Source organism: Nomascus leucogenys, chromosome 6, assembly GCF_006542625.1.
Source record: "Nomascus leucogenys isolate Asia chromosome 6, Asia_NLE_v1, whole genome shotgun sequence".
NCBI classification, from domain to species: Eukaryota; Metazoa; Chordata; class Mammalia; order Primates; family Hylobatidae; genus Nomascus; species Nomascus leucogenys.
This window is the reverse complement of record NC_044386.1, coordinates 85,356,130-85,380,708: the sequence shown is the minus strand read 5'-3', so window position 1 is coordinate 85,380,708 and position 24,579 is coordinate 85,356,130. Positions and strand designations below refer to the sequence as shown.

At 48.3% G+C, this 24,579-nt stretch overlaps 1 protein-coding gene across 17 annotated transcripts in view; it reads left to right on the top strand.

The window, feature by feature from the left end:
• Nucleotides 1-24,579, top strand: part of MEGF11 (multiple EGF like domains 11) — a 381,359-nt gene that overhangs the window by 166,032 nt on the left and 190,748 nt on the right. For all 17 annotated transcript variants that reach the window (XR_004030546.1, XM_003267113.3, XM_030814597.1 and 14 more), the window contains one exon: nt 15,879-15,971. Coding sequence is in view for 16 of the 17 variants with exons in the window: in XM_003267113.3 (XP_003267161.1) it covers nt 15,879-15,971 (93 nt within the window). In the remaining variant the exon portion in view is untranslated. The remainder of the gene's footprint in view (nt 1-15,878; nt 15,972-24,579) is intronic.

The window sequence follows — 24,579 nt, the reverse complement described above, 5'->3', positions numbered from 1 at the left end:
TAGAGCAGGGCTGTGAATTAAGAAAGAGGAGAAAGGGAAAGTGAAAGAGGAAACAAGAGTAGTGGAAGAGAAGGAAAAAAACGGGAAAAGGAAGGGAGAAGGCATCTTCCAAGATTAGGTTGATGAAAGTTGGAGTAAGGGAAAACAGGGATCTTATTTGAAGAGATCAATATTGCTCTGAGTGTGCTACAGGAGTAAACATCATCTTGGGGCTCTGTGCAGTTATGCTTTATGGGGGCTCACCATGTTGTGCTGAGACCAGCAGCCACTGGGACCTTGCTGCAGCTGCCACCGCCCCTGCTCTGCCAGCCTCAAGGGACCTGCTGTTGTCCTGGGCTGGGCTAAGCAAGGTGTGACAGAGGCCAAGTCATTGCTGGGGAGGTGATGCCTCAGGCCCCAACTCAGCAGCAGAACTGACCTTCCAGAAGTGGTCAAGGTTTGGCCCCTTGACCAGAACAAACCTTCCTCACCAATCCCAACTCTCCTTCCGTCAGGGCTCTGCCTTAGTAACAGTTACGCTCACTTGAGACTGATAAGTTTATGGATGCTAGCATGTTTCTTCTCCCAGAGGATGCTTTTCTGTGTTAGCAGAGGCCTTCAGGAAAATGTGCCTTATTTTTTGTAGTTTTAATGGTATTTATTTTCTGCACAGGCAACACATTCTCCTGGCTCAAACTTTAATAGTTATAAAAGGGAATGCAATATAAACTTTCTTCTAGACCCCCCTTCCTGGAGGAAATGTGTGGTACTAGTTTGGGGGCATCTTTCTGGAGATATTTTATGCATAGATAAGGAAATATACACATATATTCTTCCCCTATACTTCAACATTCTTACACAAATGGTAACATATTCTAAATTCTGTTCTGTACTTTTTTTCACTTTAGCTCTAGCATTGTACACTTTTTCAGTACCCGAAGAGCTTTCTGATTCCTTTTTGTGGCTGCATACTATTCCATTGTGTGGCTGTACCATGATTTACCCTTTCCCTTGAGTATGGAAAGCTAGGTTATTTCTAGGCTTTTGCTATTGTAAACAGTCCTGCAGCAAATGACCTTACACATTTGTCATTCTCTCAAGTTCAGATATATTGAGGTGGTGCTTCTTCCCAAAGACACAGAGTCAGACCCCTGGCTGAAATGCTAAGGAGAGAACAGAGCACCTGCCCATCCTCACCTCAACTAATTCATAAAAGCACGAATGCCCGGGGACTGCAAGGGAAGTCAGGGGCCCCCAGGGTAGGCAAAGCTGTTTCTCTGTATAGCTGCAGGGCCGGATGAGGGATAGAGAGTGGGAAGGGGGTGATGGGCAGGGGCATCCTGCAGGGTGAGCCAGGGAGGGACAGGATGGAATGTCTGCTCCCCTTACCCTAAGACTCACGGGCTAAGAGGATGGCATGTCCTTTGCCTTGGTGACCCTAATTTGACCACTGGAGTTCAGAGGAGAGAGCTGATCAGGGTTCTGTTTCCAAAACCTCAATCTGCCCAATGAGGTGCTTCATGCCACTGCACTTGGGGGTTTCCTCCTCTGCTAGGAAGCCTTCCCTGCTCACCCAGCCTGTGGGCCAGCATTGCTTCTGTATCTAGCTGCCCCACAGGCTTGGGTTTGCTAGAGAGGCCGCGTGTGAGAGTTGGGGGGAGCGCGGGCTTTGGGGCTGCACAGTCCTGGGTTTGAATCCTGGCTTAGAAGCAGTGTGATAGGTGATTTTAAAAATAAAGTTATTTAAAAATAAAGGGAAAGCATTAAATGTTCAAATAGAGTTATTGGACATGTAAGGAAACTCTTTGGGCTTGACCCTGGGGGTAGTTTGGATTGGGGGGAATGGAAATCAACTTCACGAAGCTCTGGTTAGGGGAGAACTGAACATCCCCAGCTCACAGAATGTGAGGCTGCAAAAGGACTCTGGGAGTTTGTCTCCTCCTGCCCCCTCCTGCACTGTTCTGGCCAAGAGTGTGACCCGTCCACATGACGAGTTAGCCACAGAGCTGGGGCGTGGACGGGCGGAGGACTCTAGACTCTCAGGCCAGGGGTGTTAAAGGGTCTTTTCAGAGAAGAAGTGCAAGTTCCTGGGGAGGCAGGGAATTCATAAACACAACTCAGTGAGAAACAAATACAGCCGACATCATGAAAAGGATGTGGTTTTGATAAGGACCAATTCATAAAAGCACAAACTCCCTGAGATTGCAAGGGAAGTTAGGGGCCTGCAGGCTGGGCAAAGGTGCTGGGAGGGAAGGTGGGGGCAGGATGGGAGGGGTGACTGACAGTGGCCTCTCACATCCGCTTTGTGTTAAGTTTATTAAAGTGCTAAATCAGTGGTGCTAAGTAGCTCCTGATTTAGCTTCTCACTGGAATAAGATTTAAAACCAGTGGAACCACAGGCTGCTCACTGCTGGGGATGCAGCAGTGACAGCTTTCCTAAACAGGGTGGGCTTCGTGGAGCAGGATGGTGGCAGCAGCCTTGTTGCAGACCCCAGGACAAAAGGCTAACTTTGAAGGGAGAACACTTCTTCACAGGTGGGCACTGTCCCTGCCACACCCTGCTTAGAAGCCGTGGGTTCCTTTCACTCTATCTCATCCTAATAGAGAAAAATCCCCTGAAGGCTTGTCACATGGAATCAAAATGAAATGTGTCTGGGGAGCAGGAAAGGGCAGACTTGCTGCCAATACGTGGAAGTTTAAGGAGGCAGATTTCAGCTCAGTGAAGCGAAGAGCTTGTAGTAATCAGAGCTGCTTATAATTGAAAGGGGCTTCATTGATTCGCTCATTGACACATTCAGCAAATGGTTATTAAGCTTCTGCCGTGTGCCGCTACCAAGCTGGGTGCTGAGGGGATGATGGTAAGAGAAACAGCATCCCTTTTCAGAGGCTCCTGAGCCAGTGTTGAAGACAATCAAACAAAAACAGTGACATGTGACCCTATGATGGGGTAGGGGAGATGTTAGGAGAGCACGAGTCAGGAACATCTAACCTATTGAAGGTAGCCAGGGACAGCTTCCTAAAGTAGGGAACATTTAAAGTGACACCTGAGAGATGAGTTAGCCAGGTGAGGAGGCGGGAAGAGGAGTGGGTGGGGGATGAGGAGAACAGCATGTACAAAGGCCCAGGGGTTGGAGAGAGCCATTTTCACTTGAGGACATGAATGCAATGGAGTTAGGCTGGAACAGAGTGCCTGTGTTTGCTGCTAGCAGAAGCATCTCGGTAGAGGCTTGGCATGAGATGAGGGAGAGGGTCTGCAAGCACTAGATGGGGTGGTGGAAGTGGGGACTGTGTTATTACTTGGCCTCTTCTGTCCCTAGACTCTTGGTTTTGAGTCTGCTGAAGTCCCTGAGTTCAGCATGCTTGAGTCTCACAGGTGTGCTGCCTTCTCCAAAGCCAATGATGACAGGAAGAATTGGGATTTCTGGGGCCCTTGCTGGGAGCCCACTCTGCCAGACACTTCACAGATGTTATCTTATTTCTCCCTCACTATCATCTATTTGGGTAATGCGATCAGTCCAACTTTATAGATGGAGAACACAAGGCTTTGTGATGTTAGGTAACATAGCTGGCTCAGTAGAACTGGGACTCAAACCCAGGTCTGTCCAACCTGAATCCCAGGTGCCTAACCACTTCCCTCTGCCTGGAGCCTCCCCGATGGAGGGCAGGTGGTGGGCACCATCCATCCTTCTGTCCATCCTCCCAGTGCCATCTCCTTCTGGACTCTGTCATATGTCTCCTTGAGAAGAGGCAGCTCCTTTGGGGAAGGCAAGTTGCAAGGCAGAAGCAGGGGATGAGTTTTTAAATCAGAGCATTAAAAAAATGCTTGACAAGCCTCATGTTTTGCCTTCCTCGTAGGTGGTAAGGATCAATTTCCCAAAGAAAAAAATCAATCAGTTGGAATGTGTCTTTCTGGAGAAAGCCTGGCATCTGTCAAATGGGGAAAAAAAGACCCAGAAAAAGATTTTCTTGGGTGGCGTGCGGGGGGTTGCTGACTCAGGCCGTATGCTCCAACATCATTAACAAGTTGAAAAGCTGTTGCTCCTTGCAGGAATACAGTATTGGTGGTTCGAACAGCTTGGCCGAGAAAATCCTTTGCAAAGCAAGGAAGGCTGGGGTACCAGGAGCCGGCCACGAGCAGATCTGGGGCCTGAAGCATCGATTAAGGGAATTGACTGCAACGCTGGAGCTTTTATCAGGCCCAGTGGCTGGATGTGATTTCTTTATGTGGAAACCCAATAGGAATGTTCTGACAGGTTGACAATTTTAATTGATAAACAATTATTAACAGGTAAGCCATGTTGAGATGAGGCAGGCTGATACCTTGGGGTGATTAGTAGCGTTGCAGGGGAGGTACTCAGGGGAGTTTGTAATCTGACACTGGCATTTGATGACAGAGGGCCCCCAGGGCTTCAGACTGGGGAGGCCAGAGCCTAGGCTTTGATGGAGAGTCACTGGAATTTTTCTAAAGAGCATTTTGCCATCTAGGGATTTGGGGCTCAGCACTGCCCTGGTCTTATAGCTTAATTACATATTCACCTCCAGCCAGATGGGCACGGCTCACGATAGTACAATTAGAGGGGAGAGGGAGCCTCTGCAGATTCAGATACTCATTTGTTCAGCATGTGTTAATATTTATTGAATACCCGCCATGTGCTAGGCATCATGCTAGGTGCTGGGACATAGCCCATTCCTTGCCTTCATGGAGGTATGGAAGACAGACAAGTAGTAGAGAGAAGTCAGTGCTGTGGCCTATGGGGCAAACCAGATACTGTGGGAGCAGTGAGGGGACCTCATCCAGCCTGTGGGGAGGGGGTGGGCAGTGCAGTCAGGGGAAGCTTCCTGGAGGAAGTGGCATCCATGTTTATGTGAAATGTACACAAGTAAGTGGTGGGAGAGCTGGAGATGCAGGTTGTGGATGGAGTTCCAGGCTGTTTGAAGGCCCAGTGTGAGGAGGGCAGGGGCTCACTCACAAGCTGAAGTTCCACTGCCAAAGATGAGAGGGCAGTCGTCAGGGAGCGGCAGGCTGGAGAAGTGAGGGCCTGATGAAGGAGGCTGAAGGAGTCACGCAGACAAGTGTCACTTTCTCTGTGAAGCTCTTCCTATGTCTTCCCCTGTCCCCGACCTGTGGAAGAAGTGTCTACTCTCTCAGGGCCCATCCTGCACTCTGAACTGGCTATGATTTCAGCACCAGTAACGTTCCAGTGCCCTTGCTCGCTGGCTCACCCACTCACTGGCTCATTCACCTGCCTGCTCACGCACTCACTCACTGGCTCGCACGCTCACTCACTTACCTACCCACTCACTCACCTACCCACCCACACGCTCGCTTGCTCACCCACCCACCCACCCAGTGGCTCACCCACTCATTCAGGTGCCGTCTCCCTTTCCTGCCATCAGTTCCTGCGAAAGAAGGAACTGTGACTTATTTGCTTATGGTATTCCCAGCACAGCATCTGGCACATAGTAGGTGCTTAATAAATGCTTTTGGAGTGAGTGACTGCTCAGAGGAATGAATGACTTTGAAAAAAATAGTGAGGTTCCCATGTGCCAGGCATTGTTCTCAGTAGTTTACAAGTGTTAATGATTTAGTCTTGCAATGAGTTTGTGAGGTAAGGGACCATTGTCCATATTTCACAGGTGAAAAAAACTGAGGGAGGTTAAATAACTTGCCTGAGTAACCTGCGGCTTACAACCGGGAAGTAGCAGAATCCAAGCTTGAGTCCAGACAGCCTGGCTCCTGGTCCGTTCTCTGACCTTACATCCTGGCCTGTGCGAATTGGAGTGCGTCCCTTGTCCCTCTTTGGACAGCTCTCTATGCGGTGCCGGAAAAAGAGAATTCTCCCTGCAGCACTCCAGGCCCCTGCTCTTTAGGGGAAGGGTCAGGAGCAGGTAGGGGGAGGATTCACCGCCCAGAAGACCAGGAGGCAGGGCAAGGCCTGGCCCTCTCTATATTTTGGACTCCTCTCTCTAACCCCTGCCTGCAGAGCCCAGCCCACAGGAGGTGCCCGGTAAACACTGGTGGAGTGAATGCACATGTACATGGTACTGCATGAATGGGCAGAGGGTGCGCGGGGCCAGGGGGACCTTGAGGGGCAAGCTCACATTTCCCCCTCAAAGCGCAACCATTGGCGCTCCATGAGACAAAGGGCCTGAAGGTGGGACTGGGGCCTCCTTTCATTCCATGCTCCTCTTCTCTGAGGACCAGAAACGGAAAGGGCTGTGCCCAGTGCTGCCCTGGTAGATGATCATTCACCAGTGAGTTGACCCTGGACTGTGTCTCCTTCCCCACTCCCAGTCCCAGCCCCTCTAGTTTTACCAGGGCCACTTCCTCCCCACCCCCTCCCTGCCTAACGCAGGCCATTCTGTCATCCTCTGAGCTGGAAATGAGCCTGAGCGTGCTCAGGGGCCATGGTACCCCAGCTCCCCAGCCCAGTCCTGGGAAGAGGAATATTAATAACAGCAACATTTTAAAAAGAAAGCAACAGTTACAACTAACCCCTGGTACTTGGTGCTTTGCATGAGTTAACTCATTTACTCTGTGCAATAACCAAGTCAACAGCCATTCTACAGAAGGGGAAACTGAGGACCAGAGAGGTTGCTCAAGGACATGCAGCTAATGAGTGGCAGAGCAGGGACCTTGGCTTTTAATGCTATGCTGCCTTGGAATACAAATCAGCAAGGGCACCACCAAATTAAAGGAGAGTGGCAGGCTGGGCGGTGGCTCACACCTATAATCCTGGCACTTTGGAAGGCTGAGGTGGGCGGATCACTTGAAGTCAGGAGTTCGAGACCAGCCTGGCCAACATGGTGAAACCCCGTCTCTACTAAAAATACCAAAAGATTAGCCGGGCTTGGTGGCGTGTGCCTGTAATCCCAGCTACTCGGGAGGCTGAGGCAGGAGAATCACTTGAACCTGGGAGGCAAAGTTTGCGGTGAGCCGAGATCGCGCAAGACTCCATATCAAAAAAAAAAAAAAAAAAAAAAAAAAAAAAGGGCAGGGGGGTGGGAGGGATGGGGAGTGGCTCTGGGCCGGGTTGGGTGGGGGTCACACCCTGCAGGCCCCAGTCCCGCAACCCAGGAGGGTGTTTGGCCCTTAATCTCCTTCTACCTTATTAGCCTTGCTGGGGAAGTGCTGCTTGTTAAAACAATAATTGTCTCTTCATATATGGGAGCCCAATGTGGCCACAGCAATTAAAAGCCAACTCTAGATGGGCTGAGGAAAGGACCAGCCATTTTTATTCTGCCTGGCTATGGAGGGGACTGAGGGCTGGGAACTGTAAAGAACGAGTGGTACACATCTGATGAAGTGTTTTAGAATTTCCCTTAGTGACTCCCCGAGCCCCGCTACAGGCACAGACACACACTAATACGTACACACATGCCGTGTGACCTTGGGCATGGCAGAATCACTCATGCTAAGCATGTCACCTCAGAATTGGCACTTGGGTCCATGTAGATGTAGGTCATTTTATTTCCAAGCTGAATCCAATGACACCCTGATCTGAGGCCTCTTGCCAAGAATGCTAATGGCAGACTGATCAATGTGCCTTGGAGTACTGGGGAGACTGGGTTCGGGGGTGGCTCTGGAGGATTCTGGGAGGCTACTACCCTTTCCCTGACCTCCCAGCCTTCTTGGATCTTAGCTGAATGTCAGGCTAGTTGGCCAGGGGGTGTGGAAGTTGTCTTTATTTATCCTGACCCTTTCATGTAAGTAATTTTTATAGTTCCATTAACTAGTAAGACCATTTGCAAACTTCCAGGCAAAATATATGAACACAGACACCTCAGGGACTTGTGGGTCATCTTGGGTGGAGGGCCAATAGAAGGGCGAATTGATTCAGAGGGCTTCCATGAGCTGGGGACAGCAGATGGGGCCACCTTTGGTTAGGGAAGGGCCAGTGTTATCTGAGCAGCTTGATTGCAGAGGAGACCCCAAGTCTGACGCACACACACCTTTGCTTGGTGCCAAGATCGCCGTCCTGGGTCGCAGCCTGCTTATGCAAGCTCACCTGCTGCCCCAGGACTGATGCCCTGGCCTTCCATCTGCACCTCTGAACACGTTTGTTCCAGGGCCAAGCTCTATGCCTGCATTTGTGGAACAAATTCCTCTCAAACTTAGCTTGAATCAGTCAGCCAAAGAAGTTGGCAGTTGTTATCATGGAGGCTTTTACTCCCAGAGCTGGAGGGAACATTTAGATCCTGTCATCCAACCCTTTCATTTCACAGACAGACAAACAGACCCCCAGGGAGGGAGGGGGATGAGCTAAGTTCTCACAGCAAGTCAGTGACAGATCGGCTGCTGGAACTTACTCATCTTACCCTGTGCGAGCAGGCTTTTGGCATCACGGCGTGTGGGTGCAAACCTCAGCTTGGCTCCTGGACCAGTTAGAGGCCCAACCAAGGAACAGATGGCATTTTTTTTTTTTTTTTTTTTTTTTTTTTTTTTTTTGAGACAAAGTCTCGCTCTGTCACCCAGGCTGGAGTGCAGTGGTGTGATCTCAGCTCACTGAAACCTCCGCCTCCTGGGTTCCAGCGATTCTCCTGCCTCAGCCTCCCGAATAGCTGGGATTATAGGCATGTACCATCATGTCCGGCTAATTTTTGTATTTTTAGTAGAGACGGGGTTTCACCATGTTGGTTGGGCTGGTCTTGAACTTCTGACCTCGTGATCCGCCCACCTCAGCCTCCCAAAGTGCTGGGATTACAGGCGTGAGCCACTGCGCCCAGGCCCAGATGGCATGTTAAGGAGGATGAGTGAGGAAAGTTTAATAATAAAATGATTTATAAAGGCAGGGGAGGGGCTAAGGAAAACCAGTAAGAAATGGTGCAGCATTCGGGGCTAGAAATTGAGGAGAGCCACAACCACCCCTGGACTGGAAGCAGTCCCTGGAACCTTTAGCTGGAGGGAAGAAGGACCACCACCACTGCCACCCATGGCCCAGCCTCACCTCCTGCCCGCCCTCCCATCTCCTGCTGTTATTTCCCATTGGCTGAAAACCATCCAGAAGCCAGAGGCCAGGAAGCCCGTTAATGCCATCCATGCAGGTCAGCTTCTCTGGGCACAGAGAAAGGTGGAGGAGAAGGAGAACGTTGTGAACAGGACAAATGGAGAATCTCTAGCATGTGCATTTGCCAGTGGCAAAAATGAGTTCCGAAGCTGATTATATACAAGGCACAGATATCCAGTGTATCTGTGTTACTAGAATTTCATGGGAGGGGGTAATGAGGGAAAAAAAAGTCTAAAAAGCCTCTAATGGATAAAAGGTGAAGAAATTCTGATCTAGCACACTGAGTTGCTGGCTATGTGAATTTGCACAAGTTGCTTAGCCTTTCCTGTGATTCAGTTTCCCAACCATAAATGGAGTGGTACTAACCCCCACCTCCAGGACTCAGTGCGGCTGTGTGTACTCAATACCTGACAAGTGACAGGCCAAGAAAGGACTTCTTGTTTGGCCTCTTTTCCTCTTTTGCACTCACCGCACTGTCCCTAGTGTCTACCTGAATAAGACCATCGATTGCAATACGAGTGTTTGCTAAGTCTTCCAGATTCCCTGTCCCCAGCTCCCAGGAGGAAAGAGGGGTGGAATAAAGTGCTGAGTCAGCATGCGTGGCTGCTGCAAGGTTCTGTTTCCCAGCTTGACAGCCCTTGCTCCTTTGGGTAGACTCACAGTGCCACTTTAGAAAGTAGGACTGGCATCATTTCGTATTTTCTAAGCGCCTTTTTTGGCCTTGTTTTGTCATCTGGTCATCCCAGGGAGTAAGTAAATGATAGGGGAGAAAGGGGAAGAAGAGACCTTCCATGTCCCTTAGTCCTGTCTCCCACCAGACCAGGAGCCCTCTACCACAGGGGGCCACCTCCCCCATGAAGCACCAGATAGTAAACATTTTAGACTTTGCGAAATGTCAGTCTCGGTGGCAACCCACTCAACCCTGTCCTTGTAGTGCAAAAGCAGCCGTAGATAGTATGTAAATGACTGGGCGTGGCTGTGTTCCAACAGAACTTCGTTTACAAAAATAGGCAGCCAGCTGGATCCCCCACGATTGGCAGAGTGAGCCCGCCCCCGCCCTGCCGCGCGTGCATGTCAGTCCTCTATCCTTTGCGTGATGGTGGTGGCCTGCTCCCTACCTGTACAACAGCCCTGTGAACTGCTGAACCCATTCGGGTGTTAGAAAGTCTTGCCTTGGGTTAGGCTGATATCTGCTCCCTTGTCACTTGCTCCCTTGGGTCCCTATTCTGTCCGGGACAGAATGGCTCCCACATCTCTATCGGGCTTTCAGCCTGGTCAGCTGACCATGACCTGCCCCCACCTAGTACTTCCTTCTCCAGGCTGAACAGCCTCCTGTCCCCCACCCCATCTCACCCTCTGCCTCCCAGTCCTCCTCCCTGGCTTGTCAACATCACTTGCAAGGCATGGGCACTGGGAGGAGTCACCAACAGCCACGTGTGGAGTGTCTGTAATGCATGGCCCATGGGGAGATAACAGGGATGTTTCAGACCCTGGGTTTACCCTCACAAAGCTCACAAGAAAGACATGCTTCTTTTCCCCGAGCTCAGACTCAGAGCTCAGTTACAGAGAAGGCACCAAATCTCTGGACCTGACTCTTGGCTCAGGCTGTTTCTGGCCCTGTGGGACCAGGGTGGCCGGGGGTCTTGAGGATGGTGGTGTGGGGTTCTTTTGGTCCAGACCACTACTGGTCTGGACTAACACTGAAAGGAGAAATGGCAGGAGGTCAAGTGTGCTACATCCCACCAAATGGGCAACCACCCTCCACTGAGTGCCGTGGAGACCGAGAGAAAGGCTGGTTATTCCTCCTGTGGATGGGGGGTTCTTGTGGAAAAATCTTTCACCCTCCATCATGTGCAAACAGGGTGGCTGGAGGAACCTCACCCTTCCTGGCTTCTTGGTTCGGCTGGATGATGGAGGCTGTGCCTGGCTTTGGTGGCCAGGTGACCCAGGGCTAGGGGAGCTCAGTGGAAATGTTTCAAGCTTCCAGCTCTCTGAGGTGGTGTGCTAGAGTCAGTGCAGTCCTAGGTCAGAAGAGAAGCATCGAGGGATGTCAGCCATGGAGGTGTCTTTAAGGGCACCCTTGTTTTAGGGACAAGAGCCTGAACCCAGAGTTGGCTCCTTATCCAGCACCTTTCCAAAGGAATAGAGGAAAGAAAGCAGAGGTCCCTGTGATAGAAAGGGGCCAGGGCTTGGGGGCCAGGAAGGGGAACCAGAGCAATGGCAGCAACCCAGGTGTGTCCTGGAGGGGGTGGATAGGAGGACAGATTGAGGGGATTCTTAGTTGTATGGGACTTAAAACCTCATCTGGTTTAATCTTGATTTCCTAGTGAAGTTGCAGGGCCCAGAGAGGATGGTGAGTTATTGATATCACAGGGAGATGCTTGTAGACACAAATCAGGGCTGCCTGACACCCAAGGCTGGATTTGTTCTGCAGCCTCACGCCACCATCCTCAACACCCCTGATCACCCTGGTCCCACAGGGCCAGAAACAGCCTGGGACAAGGGACAGGTCCACAGATTTGGTGACTTCTCTGTGACCCAGCTGTGAGGCTGAGCTTGGGGAAAACAAGCATGCCTTTCTCACATGAGCTGTGGTATTCTTTCCTGGGGCAGGTGAGTGTGGGGCTGACAAGCATTGAGCACCTACTGTGTACCAGAAAGCATGAGGGCTTAAAAAGGATGAGTGGGAAGCAGCCTCTGTCCCCCAGGAGCTGGAGATCCTCAAAGGAGAGACAGTGCCGACACAGTTACCTCCCTCAACGTGTGCTGGGATGGCCTATGCCAGAGGCTGAGGGAGTGTGTGTGAAAGTCCTAAGGCCTGGCACATAGTAGGTGCTCAGAAAATGGTAGTGCATAGGAAGTGGCAACAAATGGCAGCAGCTGTCAGCTGTGTTAGACATCCCACAGCGTGTGTGTGTGTGTGTGTGTGTGTGTGTGTGTGTGTGTGTGTGAGAGAGAGAGAGAGAGATGGCAATAGCATCTCATGCTTGTTGAGTACTTACTATGTGCCTACATGCCAGGCACTGGTCTAAGAACTTTATGTGTTTTATTTCATTTAATCTTTGCAGCACCCCATAAAGTAGGCATACTATTGTCCCCATTTTACAGATGGAAAAGCTGAGGCATGGAAGGTCAATTGTTTATGATCCTGTAACTGTAAGTGGCAGATGTGGAATTTAAACTTAGATCATCACATTGTCTACCACCCTGTCCTTGCCTGCCAGGGCTGGAGATGGCGCTGCCCTCCAGCAGCACTGTCCCCAACCAGGGATCTGTCTGCAGTTCCCTATAGACCACCCGTCACGTGTCCAGGACCTCCATGAAGGGTGGGAGTGAGTGGAGGATGGAAGAGGCTCGAACCTCACCAGGAGCCTGTTCTCAGGACGGAGGAGATTCTAGTAACAACAGCAAGGTTCACACAGCATTTTCTATACCCCAGGCCCTCCTCTGGGCACTCGATCTACTCATTCAGTCCTCACACAGCCTGTGAGGCCCTTCCTGCCACCGTCCCCCACTGAAGAGATGGGGCTGACACAGAGATGGAGGTAACTCATCCAAGGCCTAGAGCTGCTAAGGCACATCCCTGGGCCAGACCCGGCATTCTGGATGCAGTCTGCTCTCAACCCCTGTGTGTCCTGCTGCTTGCTGAGAAGGCTTCTAGCATGCTGGGAGGTCAGAAGCAGGACTGAGGCAGGGTGGTGAGAGTGCAGTTCATATTTCTTGGTGGGGCCAGGAGAGGGCGAGTGGCTGGCCCCATCACACGGCTGGTGCTGTCAGAGCCCATCCAGCTGCCCTGTCCGTGACAGCAGATGGATGTGCAGCAGTGTGAAGAGGGACTTGACAAAACACCCTCTTTAGAGTTGTAAGTTTCCAAGAAGGAGGCCAGGGTGGCAGCACCCTAACCCAGCCCCTCCAAGGCAGTCACTGGCATGGGGGTCTGTGGTCTGAAAGAGCTTAGGGGACCCACACGCTCTAGGAGCAGCAGCTGAGTAACCCCAGGCCTCTGGAGACGGGCTGCTGGCTGCTGGCAAAGGAGTCAGCCGCCCCAGCGCCAGGGATGGCCACCTCCATCCTCCCTAGGAGACTCTCCCTGCAGCACCCCCAGCCCCTCCCCACCAGGTGTCCAAACACGCGGTGGCCCAATTGCTGAATATGGCAGCCTGAGCCTCGGGTATTTGCTATCAATATTTCACGTTTCAAACAACACTGTCTAAACAACACCTATGTAATATGAATGGATTGAGGTTTTGACAAGCCAATAGTGCAGGCAAAATACCAGGACGATGAGGAAAGGAGGGAGATGCACATGCATCCCTGGGGTCAAGCTAAGGGACTGTGGGATGACCGTCCTCCATGCATAGCACAGAAGCTGACTCCAAAGCTGCTGCCTTAGCAGAGTCCTTACCAGGATCCAGGGGCTGGATACAGGACTGAGCTGAGGTCTGTGTCTGCCGTGTGGGGGGCGGTGCTCTGCAGACTGTCCCGCTGGTCTCTGGGGCTTTGGGAAGGGACCAAGGGAAAAGGCAGTGCAATGTGGAGCTTGCTGAGAGCACCAGAAGGCTGTTCCCTCCCAGCTTGGAGAAGGCACAGGAGGTAGGTGGATGGGCTGGGTCTCTAGGATCGGAAGCAGGGGGCAGGCAGGTCATTGGGGGTTCTTCCTTCTCAAGTTACCTGCCCTCCACCCTATCCCTAACCTGTGTGGTGCTGAGCATGTTGAAGCAGCTCCTCCACCCTCTGTCTCTGGTCACCACTGACCCTCTTGTGGGCCTGTCACAGCACCCCTCTGCTGTTCCCTCTGGAACGGCCCCATCGCCAGCCCCTGAACCATGTGGGCGGGGGAGGATGTCCAGCCTGGGCAAAATGTGAAGTCCCCACAGCCTTGGGCTCTCTCCACCTTCAGAGGCCTCTAGCTCTAGGAGCCACCCCAAGCTCTTTCTTCCCTGGCTGAGAGGCCACACACTGCCCAAGGGGCCATGAACGCTCAGGCCTCAGCTTCTCCAGGTATAAAACAAAGAGCCAGGACATGATTTTCTCTTAAGTCTCTTCGAGCCCTGACACTCGGCAGGTTCACAAGTCACTGCTTGATTTCACCGCCCTCCGCAGAGACCCCAGGGATCCAGGTCCTGCTCTCTGCAGTCAGAAAGCAGTGGTGGTGTTAGTGAGCTAATGTGACAAGCTGTAACACAGATGGGCCCAGCTGTGGAGCATGCGAGGACCTCAGCCTGTAGGGAGTGGGGATGAGGGAGAGGGAGCAGCTGAGGCCAGGGCTGGGAGCTGGCTGGGCTGAGGGGCTGACATCCCATGGGGAGCCAGAGGATGGACACTGGTATGTCCTGGGGACATTGACCCATTTGAGCTTGTTTGGAAAGTCCAGTGAGAACAGGGGGAGCCCCAGCAGCAGGAGTGACAGTCTCGCTAGCTGCCGCATGAGCAGCACATTGTGGTTCTAAGTGGAGCTGTTCCCTGGGGTCAAGGCCCACTGGGTTCTCCAGCACTGGGTAAGCCGCTTCCCAGGGCTGCAAGTGAGCGGGCTCCAGCACTGGGGAAGTACCACAACCCTGCCTGAAGGCTACTTGTAGCAATCAGAAGGACCCAGGTGCTAGGGATCTCCAGACACACCACATCCCAGGCTTGCAGTGGACAGGCTGACTCCAGACCACTGACCAGTGGGGCATATGAAATGGCTCTTCTGGGGTCTACCTTGCCTGGGGCCTGGGCAAAGCTAAGGCAGCAGCTTCGGGGTCAGTTTCTGTGCTTAGGAGGGGCCAGAGGACCACACCAGCCATAAATGAGCCTTGTTGTTTAACCCAACAGCATCTTCCCAGTGGGCATTTAGGCCAGGCAGGGGGTGGGAGGCCATCAAAGGGGACCATCTGCTCCCCTAGCCCAGGCCAGTACTGGGCAGAGAGAAGTCTCTTGCTTTCAGGAAAAACAAAACAAAACAAAAAACCATCTAGATCTGGTCTAAGGAATTGACAGGGTTGATGGTAACTGCTGATTCCCTGAGCTTTCAGACTTGGTGGAGGTGGCACATGGGGGCTTTCTGTAATCCTTCACTGATGGCTTAGATGGTTGGGCAGATCTTTTAGGAGCAAAAGATGACCTTGAGGAAATGTGGATTCTGTCAAAGAAAGAGAAAAATAATTTCCTTTCCTCAAACTGCTGTCAATAAGCCTTGGCACCAGAGTGGTTGAGGGAAACTGCCTGCCGCTGTCACCTCCCACCTCAGGAGGCCGCAGCATTCAACTGCGTGATAAGAAATTGCCAGGCACTTTCTAATTACAATTATCATCATCGTGGATGTCTCTCTTAATTACTTTCTTATAATTAGCTGTTGCTTTTTTCCTCTGCATGTGTGTACTTTGCAGATTTGCTGACATTTGAGAGCCCCAAAATAGGGACATTTGGGGAGGAGGGCAGAAAGGTAGGGGGAAAAGTGAGAAGGGACCTTCTTTTCAGGCAGGCTGATACATATTGGGGCCTTTGCCGAAGGAAACTGGGGAAAGCAGAAGATACAAGGGACAGATCATTTCCTAAGCAGATAGGGAAAGAGAGCAGGGGTGTGGATTTACAAGCTGAGGTTTGCGGCAGTCTCTGTTGTTAAACGTTGGAGGAAATGTTCTCGAAAAGCCAACGAAGTTACCGCTTCTCCAACTTGGGTTTCATTTTAGGAAATGAGGCTGGGATGAAATGTACTCTTGTAGGATCCATTCTGGAGTTAATTAAATAACTCAGGTCAGGTGTAGCTGGATTTTCCCCCCAAGCCAGTGATGCGTTCTGAGCATCCCTGTGCACCAGGGAGTTGTGACAAAATGGGTTATGCTCCTTGACCAGATGGTTGGTTTTCACTGTTTGTTCTGGTTCTTCCTCTCTCTCCCCATGTCCCCTCAGCCCTGTGTACGGAGGAGTGTGTGCACGGCCGCTGCGTTTCCCCGGATACCTGCCACTGCGAGCCTGGCTGGGGAGGGCCCGACTGCTCCAGCGGTGAGTCTGGGGTCTGGTGGTCAGGAGGCCCCCTGGCTCTGACTTGGTAGGGGGGTGGGTTGTGGTGTGTGCATGCCACCTTTTTTGTGTTGTGCTGGGGCGACTTGGGATGGGCTGCCTAAGCCTGTGCGAACATCAGGGAGGAAGTATACCTGCAGTTAAAACATGGTGGCACTTGAGGGATGGTGACTTGTGGGGGTCTGTGGGGGCGTTGTGTGTTGTATGTATAGGGAATTGTGGGATCATGTGGACAACTCTGACTTTTGATGGAACACCTCTAGATATGGTCTTTGATGGTTGATGTGAAATTGACACAGTGCCTAGGAGCACACACCGAGGAGGTCGCCGTCGTCTAGCCCTGGTCCCCAGGTTCACTGGTCCAAAAGCTCAGTTTTGTGGGTGCCCACAGAGGCTCAGGGGAACTGATTTGTGAGACTGGTGGACATTTGGGAAGTCTCTGTGTCCCCAAAATTAGAACAGGACACTCATGGGAGCAGGTCCTTGTGTTCCTACATTTTTGTGGGTGGATGTTTCACCTTCTCCAGGGAAGCCTTCCTACTGAGCCTGGGGTGAGGTGGATGCTCTCCGGGCTGGCCCAGTGACCCACAGTGGCATGGTGCATTGTCTCTACTGTGGGGCTGGCCACTAAGAGGGTAAGGCATACCTGGCAGCTGTTCAGGGACTTCTCTGCCAAGAACCCAGATGAAGATGAATCCTCTTTTCCCTCTAGTTTATTGCCCTCGAATATTTACGGATGACTTGGCACATTATGCAGTCAAGGGTTGGTTAATATCATGGTCTTGTTTGATTTTCAAAGAGGACTTGACTAAGGTTGAAGCCCACATTTCCTCCTGCTTTGAGTTGGAGTAGAGTCTCTTTATGGTGACCTGAGGGGATAACATAGCCAAGCGGCTCCACTAGGGATCTAAGCCTGATTATTTCCCATCTTGGGGAGCCATCTCCATGTTCCCCCTCCCACACCTGACTACCATAGTCATGAAAACTTGGAGGGGAGAATGTTGGGTCCACGTTGGCCCAGTGTAGTGCTGTTGTCCTTTCCCACTCTCTCTGCTGCAGTGGAAACATCTAGTTACGTTTTTTTGTTTGTTTGTTTTCCCAAAGGCCTTGACTGGAGCCTCTCTGTCTATGCAGTGCATGAGAACATTCTGGCCAAAGCCAGTATGTGGTTTTGTTTTGAGCCTGGGTGATCATCTTGGCTCAGGGAGTCTATGATCTGTTTGAGGTATCCAAGAAACCCCCTAATGTGTTGGAACCTCCAGTGACCACAGTGACCTCCTCCTTCCACTTGTGCTACTGCTTTGAGTGAGCCATGACTGCGAAACAGGGCCAGACAATGAAAGGTAAACTGAGGCACAGGTGAGCTAAATAAAGGAAGATGTCCAACCAGTCTTTCTGTGGACTTGAGCTGCAAAACACACTGGGTAAAATGTCTGGGCTTCCCCTGCCCTTATCTGTGTTTTGTTTTGCGTAACTTGGCTTACAAGGAATCTTTGAGGAAGGAATATCTGACTTGGATTAGGTCAGCCCTTCTGGGATGGGTCTGCCTGCTGCTGCTGGATTATAATGCTGAGGGCAGCCTATTGGAGGTTGAAATACAGCCTGGGTCCCCTGGGGCCCTGAGTATATAGAAACTACCGGTGAGTGCAACTGTGTTTAGTGCTCGTTCTATGCTCGGGACTGTGCTGGGCTGTGGGGAGGGCCCTGGAGGGTCTTTTAGACATGGTCTGTGTCTTTTCAGGGTTTCTGGCCTCATGAAAGAGATGGAACAAAGGTGGCATTTGGTGAACAGGACTAGGCAGTTTAGAGTATGACTTGCCCCCAGGGTGAATTTACCAAGCAAGCAGGGAAACAGACCTGTTACTTTACAGCACAGAACTAGGCTGTCTGATTTAACTCCTCCCATTCAGTCACCAGACTTGGTGCTGAGCAACCCAAAAGCTCTTTCCTCTCAATTAAATCCACCCTCATGGTTGAAGAGCCATGACTTTTGGATCTACTCAAAGGCATGTGCTATTGAACCCATGGGAGGTTCTAAAAGGGGTTCCAACCATGTTTGAGGGACAGCAGCATTGAATTAAAGCAATTCATAGATTCTCACCTTCAGTGTCATTCAGAGCACTGAACGTTTAGATGCTCTGCTAAGAGCTTTCCAACCTCTGCTTGAGTACCTCCACTGACAAGGAGCTCACTACCTCTTTTGGAAGCCCATTCTCATTGTTGGAAAGTTTTCCCTTCTCTGCAGTGGAAATCTACCTTTTAGCTTCTACTGGTTGGTTCTTGCTCATAATAAAGTCCAGGGCAGGGTGATGGATGACCATGATGCTCCTTGTGCCTGGAATTTCTTCCAAGGAGCTCACTGGATAAGACCACAGTCTGTGTGTATAGAAATGCTCATCTCGGAGCAGTTGATAATAGCCATTGAGGCTGCACAGAAGAAACCAGAGACCCTCCAATGGGTCAGGTATTAGAAGACAGTGATCATTTTCCTCCCCAAGTATTTCTTCTCCAAGCTCCCTTGTTTCTCACCTGATGTCATCTGGACCACCTTTCCCATCTGGTTTCTCTCCACTGGCCGTGGCCTTTATTTCTCTTAAATGCTCACTCCTAGATCTGACCACACAACTGCAAGCTTGGTGTGACCAGTATGGAAAAATGATAGTGGAGATAGCTACTATATATTGAATTTTACTATGTACTGAGTGCTTTATTTACCTACTTGTTTAATTTTCACAACAAACTTATAGTATGGGAATTGTTATTTATCCCCATTTTACAAAGGAGCAAGTTGAAGCTGAGAGAGGTTAAAGACCTTCCAGCAGACACAGTCAATGGTAAGTCTGGGACTATCACCCAAGCAAAAACCTATGTCCTGAACTTGAACTCTTAATTATTTATACAATTGTAACTTATAACTCTACCTCCTTCTGGATGCTCAACCTCTGTTAATATAGCCCAAGATTGAAATTGATCTGTCATGAGAAAACATGGTTGTTCATAGGGAAAAGTGAGCTCTGCTTAAAAGATGTGGCCCTGAGATATTGCTGTGGAGATAGAGGAGTCAGCCATGGGACGCAAATTGTTACCAGCTTTCCTCAAGTAATTTGAGCCTGCTTGCTACATGCTATTTTGGGGTCTATCTGCCAGTGTGCTTTCTGCAGTGCCTTAGGGTCTTTATGGGCCTGAATCTGTGGAGACAAGTATCTTGGTCCCTCTTCAGTGTGGTCTCTGGGGATCACCGAATGGGGTCTACACGTGTGACTCCCTTTCAGAGAAGCTTTGGTTTTGTTTAATTGAAAGCATCATTCTTGTTTGTTTTTTTCTCTCTGGTTCTTAGGTTATACCTGTTCATGTTAAAAAGAAAAATCAAACTGTGGCAAAAGTTAGACAAAAAAGGTTAACTCTCCACCCCGGAGATAACCACTGCTGGCATTTGGGTGCTTATCTTTCCTGCCATTCCTCTATACATTTGTACATTGGGCTAGATCTGGATATAACTTTTATTATTTAGATCAAATATGTGAGCTAGTCTATAACTTGCTGTTTAAATTAAACTTTATGTCATGCACTCATTTTCTTGTCAATAAATGTGAATCTCCTCTAGATTTGTAATGGCCTAACAGAATTTCATTCTATGGATTACCACATGCATTTAACTAGTCCCTTGCTGATGGACATTGAGGTTGTTTCTGATTCTTCACTGTCATAGGCCCACTATCCTTTATCCAAGATCCGTGGGGCCTGTTGGCTTCAGAATTTAGAATTTTTCAGAGTTTAGAAAGCATGTGGTGAGTATGTTGTGTATGACATATGCCCCCATGGGGTCTGGGCAGCACCCTAGGTGAAACAGTGATATTTCTGAAGTGACATATGACTGATCACATCTAGTGACACAAAGACAATATATAACCACAAATCGGTTTCATGCAGATTTTGCCTCTAAATGGATTTTGGTGCTGAATTTTTTAAAATATGTTTTGGACTTTTTAAGGATTTTTGGATTGTGGCCCTGTGTAAAAATGCTACAGTTATTCTTCTTATGCATATATCTTTGCCCACCTGTCCCAATTTCTTCTTAGGATAAATTCCTGGAAGTGGCAGGGAGGGTTATGAAGATCCATCATCCAACTCCCTGCCCCTACCCTGCCCTGCCCTTTGTGGCTGCCAAGGGATTTATGACTTTGACAGTAGTGAAGGGGATAAATCTAGTACTGGGGTTGGGGTGGGGACTTCTCATTCTTTTACTGACTTATAACCCCCTAGCTGAATTTTTTTAAGGCCTGGACTAATTTCTTTCTGCTCCATAAAGGAAGAGAGATGATACTGATTTGCCTGGTGAGCTGACACACCAACTATCGGATAATTCTGGGCTGTTAGACGGACCACTATGGGGAAATGGAGTGGCTGCATGCCTGGTCATAAACCTCCATCCCATATAATAATGAAGAGTAAAAGGATGAAATGTCAGTTTATACTGAATAAAGACGACGGAGTGACTCTTATTAAATTGCACTAATCTCACAAGTGGAGATAAAAAGGAAAAAAGTTTTCCTATATTGAATATCTAGCTTTTTAAAGTAATTAGGAATATTAAAGCACTGACAATGATTGAGATAGAAACATTATTCATAACTTTTTTTCCACACTGGGCAATGATCCAGTATATTTCATTTATGAGATTTCAGCTGTACGGAGAAGGACGTGAGCCAATTCCTAAATTAAATATGCCCTGTTAACTTTTATAAATGATGCCCAAGAATTAACTTGGAAATTTAAGCTTTCATTGTATGATTTAATTATTCTATTTCCTGGGTCCCGTTTCTCTGCCTCCTGTCCCAGGGTGCTTTGCATTTTGGGTTCCAGACTACAGAATGGCATTTTGGTTTTGGGCCTGAGCCTCCCCTCCAGAAGGCCTGGGGTAGAGATGAGGGAGAAGCCTTCTCCTCCGTTTCCCACTATGTTCCACATCATCGTGTATTCCACCAAACTGGTTTTATCCACGCACTTAGGACAAAGTGCAGGATAAGTCAAAGCCCGGTACACACCGTCCTGCTGTCTTGCAGAATTGCTCCCCTACTCCCCAGACGCTGGGCACAGGCAGGACTATAGAGAGGCCTGAGTGATTAAGGCAGCCGGAACCAAGCTGGCCCATCACCAGCTGTAGCTTCTGCCAAGTCCAGTGCGTTCTTATCTTGAATGGTGTGTGGGACCCCAGGCCGACTTTGTTTTAAGCTATCTGCAGATTAAAATAGAATGTTAGCCAGCTCAGAAATATGCCTACACTCCTAAACTAGCTCGGGACCCTTAAGGTCAGTGCTTCTCAAACTAAGTGTTGGCTACAAATTCTTTCTTTAAAAAGTCCTGGTAAAAGACACATAACATAAAATTACTCATTTTAACATTTTTAAATGTGCAGTTTGGTAACATTAGTACATTCACATTGTTGTGCAAACATCACCACTATCCATCTCCAGAACTTTTTCATCTTCCCCAACTGAAACTCTGTCCTCACTGAACACTAACTCCCCGTTGCCCCCTTCCCCGGCCCTTGGCAACCAACAATCTGCTTTCTGTCTCTGTGAATTTGACTACTCTGTGCTTCATATAATTGGAATCATACAGTATTTGTCCCTTTCTGACTGGCTTATTTCACTTAGCATAATGTCCTCAAGGTTCATCTGTGCTATACAGCATGTGTCGGAATTTCCTCCTTTTTTTTTTTTTTTTTTTTTTTTTTTTTGAGAATGAAGTCTTGCTCTGTCGCCCAGGCTGGGGTGCAGTGGTGCAATCTCAGTTCACCGCAACCTCCACCTCCCAGGTTCAAGTGATTCTCCTGCTTCAGCCTTCTGAGTAGTAGCTGGGATTGCAGGCGCATGCCACCACGCCCAGCTAATTTTTCTATTTTTAGTAGAGACGGGGTTTCACCATGTTGGCCAAGCTGGTCTTGAACTCCTGACCTGAAGTGATCCACTCAGCCTCCCAAAGTGCTGGGATTACAGGTGTGAGCCATTGCGCCCAGCCCCCTCATTTGGTTATGTCCTTTTCTGGTTTTGGTATTAGGGTGATGCTGGCTTTAGAATGAATTAGAAAGAGTTCTTTCTTTACCTTGTGGAATAGTGTCAAAAGAATTGGTACCAATTCTTCTTTGAGTGTCTAGTAGAATTCTACTGCGACTCTGTCTGCTCCTGGACTTTTTTTTGTTGGTAATTTTTAAATTATCATTTCAATCTCACTGCTTGTTATTTGTCTGTTCAGGGTATCTAATTCTTCCTGATTTAAGCTGGAAGTGTTGTAATTTTCCAGGAATTTATCCATCGCTTCTAGGTTTTGTAGTTTATGTGCGTAAAGGTGGGTTCATAGTAGCCTTCAATGATCTTTTGTATTTCTGTGGCGTCAGTTGTAATATCTCCTGTTGCATTTCTTAGTGAGGTTATTTGGATTTTCTCTCTTCTTTTCTTGGTTAATCTTGCTAATGGTCTATCAATTTTATTCATCTTTTCAAAGAACCAGCTTTTTGTTTCATTTATCTTTGGTATTTTTTATTGTTGTTGTTGTTTCAATTTCATTTAGTTATGCTCTGATCTTGGCTATTTCCTTTCTTCTGCTGGGTTTGGATTTGGTTTGTTCTTATTGCTCTAGTTCCTTGAGGTGTGACCTTAGGTTATCTATCTGTGCTCTTTCAGACTTTTTGATGAAGGCGCTTAGGGCTATGAACTTTCCTCTTAGCACTGCCTTTGCTGTATCCCAGAGGTTTTGATAGGTTGTGTCATTATTGTCATTCGAAGAATTTTTTAATTTCTGTCTTGATTTTGTTTTTGACCCAATGCTCATTCAGGAGCAGGTTATTTAATATCCATGTATTTACATGGTTTTGAAGGTTCCTTTTAGAGTTGATTTCCAGTTTCATTCCACTGTGGTCTGAGAGAGTGCTTGATATAATTTCAATTTTCTTAAATTGATTGAGGCTCATTTTACGGCCAATCATAAGGTCTATCTTGGAGAAAGTTCCATGTGCTGTTGAATAGAATGTGTATTCTGTGGTCGTTGGATGAAATGTTCTGTATATACCTGTTAATCCATTTGTTCTAGGATATAGTTTAAATCCATGGTTTCTCTGTTGACTTTCTGTCTTGACCTGTCTAGTGCTATCAGTGGAGTATTGAAGTCCTCCACTATTATGGTGTTGCTGTCTATCTCATTTTTTAGGTCTATTAGTAATTGTTTTATAAATTTGGGAGCTCCAGTGTTAGGTGCATATGTGTTTAGGATTGTGATATTTTCCTGTTGGACAAGGCCTTTTACCATTGTATAATATCCCTCTTTGTCTCTCTTAACTGCTGTTGCTTTAAAGTTTGTTTTGTGTGATATAAGAATAGCTACCCCTGCTCAATTTTGGTGTCCAGTTGCATGAAATGCCTTTTCCCACCCCTTTAAGTTTATGAGTGTCCTTAGGTGTTAGATGAGTCTCCTGAAGGCAGCAGATAGTTGGTTGGTGAGTTCTTATCCATTCTGCAGTTCTGTATTTTTTAAGTGGAGCATTTAGGCCATTTACATTCAATGTGTTAGTATTGAAATGTGAGGTACCATTGCATTCATCCTGTTCTTTATCGCCTGTGTACTTTGATTTTGTTTTTGTTTTTACTTTTTAACTTGTATTTTTGTTTTACAGATCCTGTGTGATTTATACTTTAAAGAGGTTCTGTTTTGATGTGTTTTCAGGATTTGTTTTAAGATTTGGAGCTCCTTTTAGCAGTTCTTGTAGTGGTGGCTTGGTAATGGTGAATTGTCTTAGCATTTGTTTGTCTGAAAATGACCGTATCTTTCCTTCATATATGATGCTTAGTTTTGCTGGATACAAAATTCTTGGCTGATAATTGTTTTGTTTGAGGAGGCTGAAGATGGGTCCCTAATCCCTTCTAGCTTGTAGGATTTCTGCTGAGAAATCTGCTGTTAATCTGATAGGTTTTCCTTCATAGGTTACCTGATGCTTCTGTCTCACAGCTCTTAAGATTCTTTCTTTCGTCTTAACTTTGGATAACATGATGACAATGTGCCTAGGTAAAGATCTTTTTGTGATGAATTTCCCAGGTGTTCTTTGTGCTTCTTGTATTTGGATGTCTAGGTCTCTCACAAGGCCGGGGACGTTTTTGTTGATTATTCCCCCAAATATATTTTCCAGGCTTTTAGAATTCTCTTCTTCCTCAGGAACACTGATTATTCTTAGGTTTGGTCTTTTAATATAATCCCAGACTTCTTGGAGGTTTTGTTCCTGTTTTCTTTTTTTTTTTCTTTGTCTTTGTTGGATTGGGTTAATTCAAAGACCTCATCTTCGAGCTCTGAATTTCTTTCTTCTACTTGTCCAATTCTGCTGAGACTTTCCAGAGCATTTTGCATTTCTAAAAGTGTGTTCAAAGTTTCCTGAATTTTGATTGTGTTTTCTTTATTTCCTTGACTATTTGTCCCTTCTCTTCTTGTAGCATTTTTTCGATTTCCTTGCATTGGGCTTCACCTTTCTCTGGTCCCTCCCTGATTAGCTTAATAACCTCCTGAATTCTTTTTCAGGTAAATCAGGGATTTCTTCTTGGTTTGG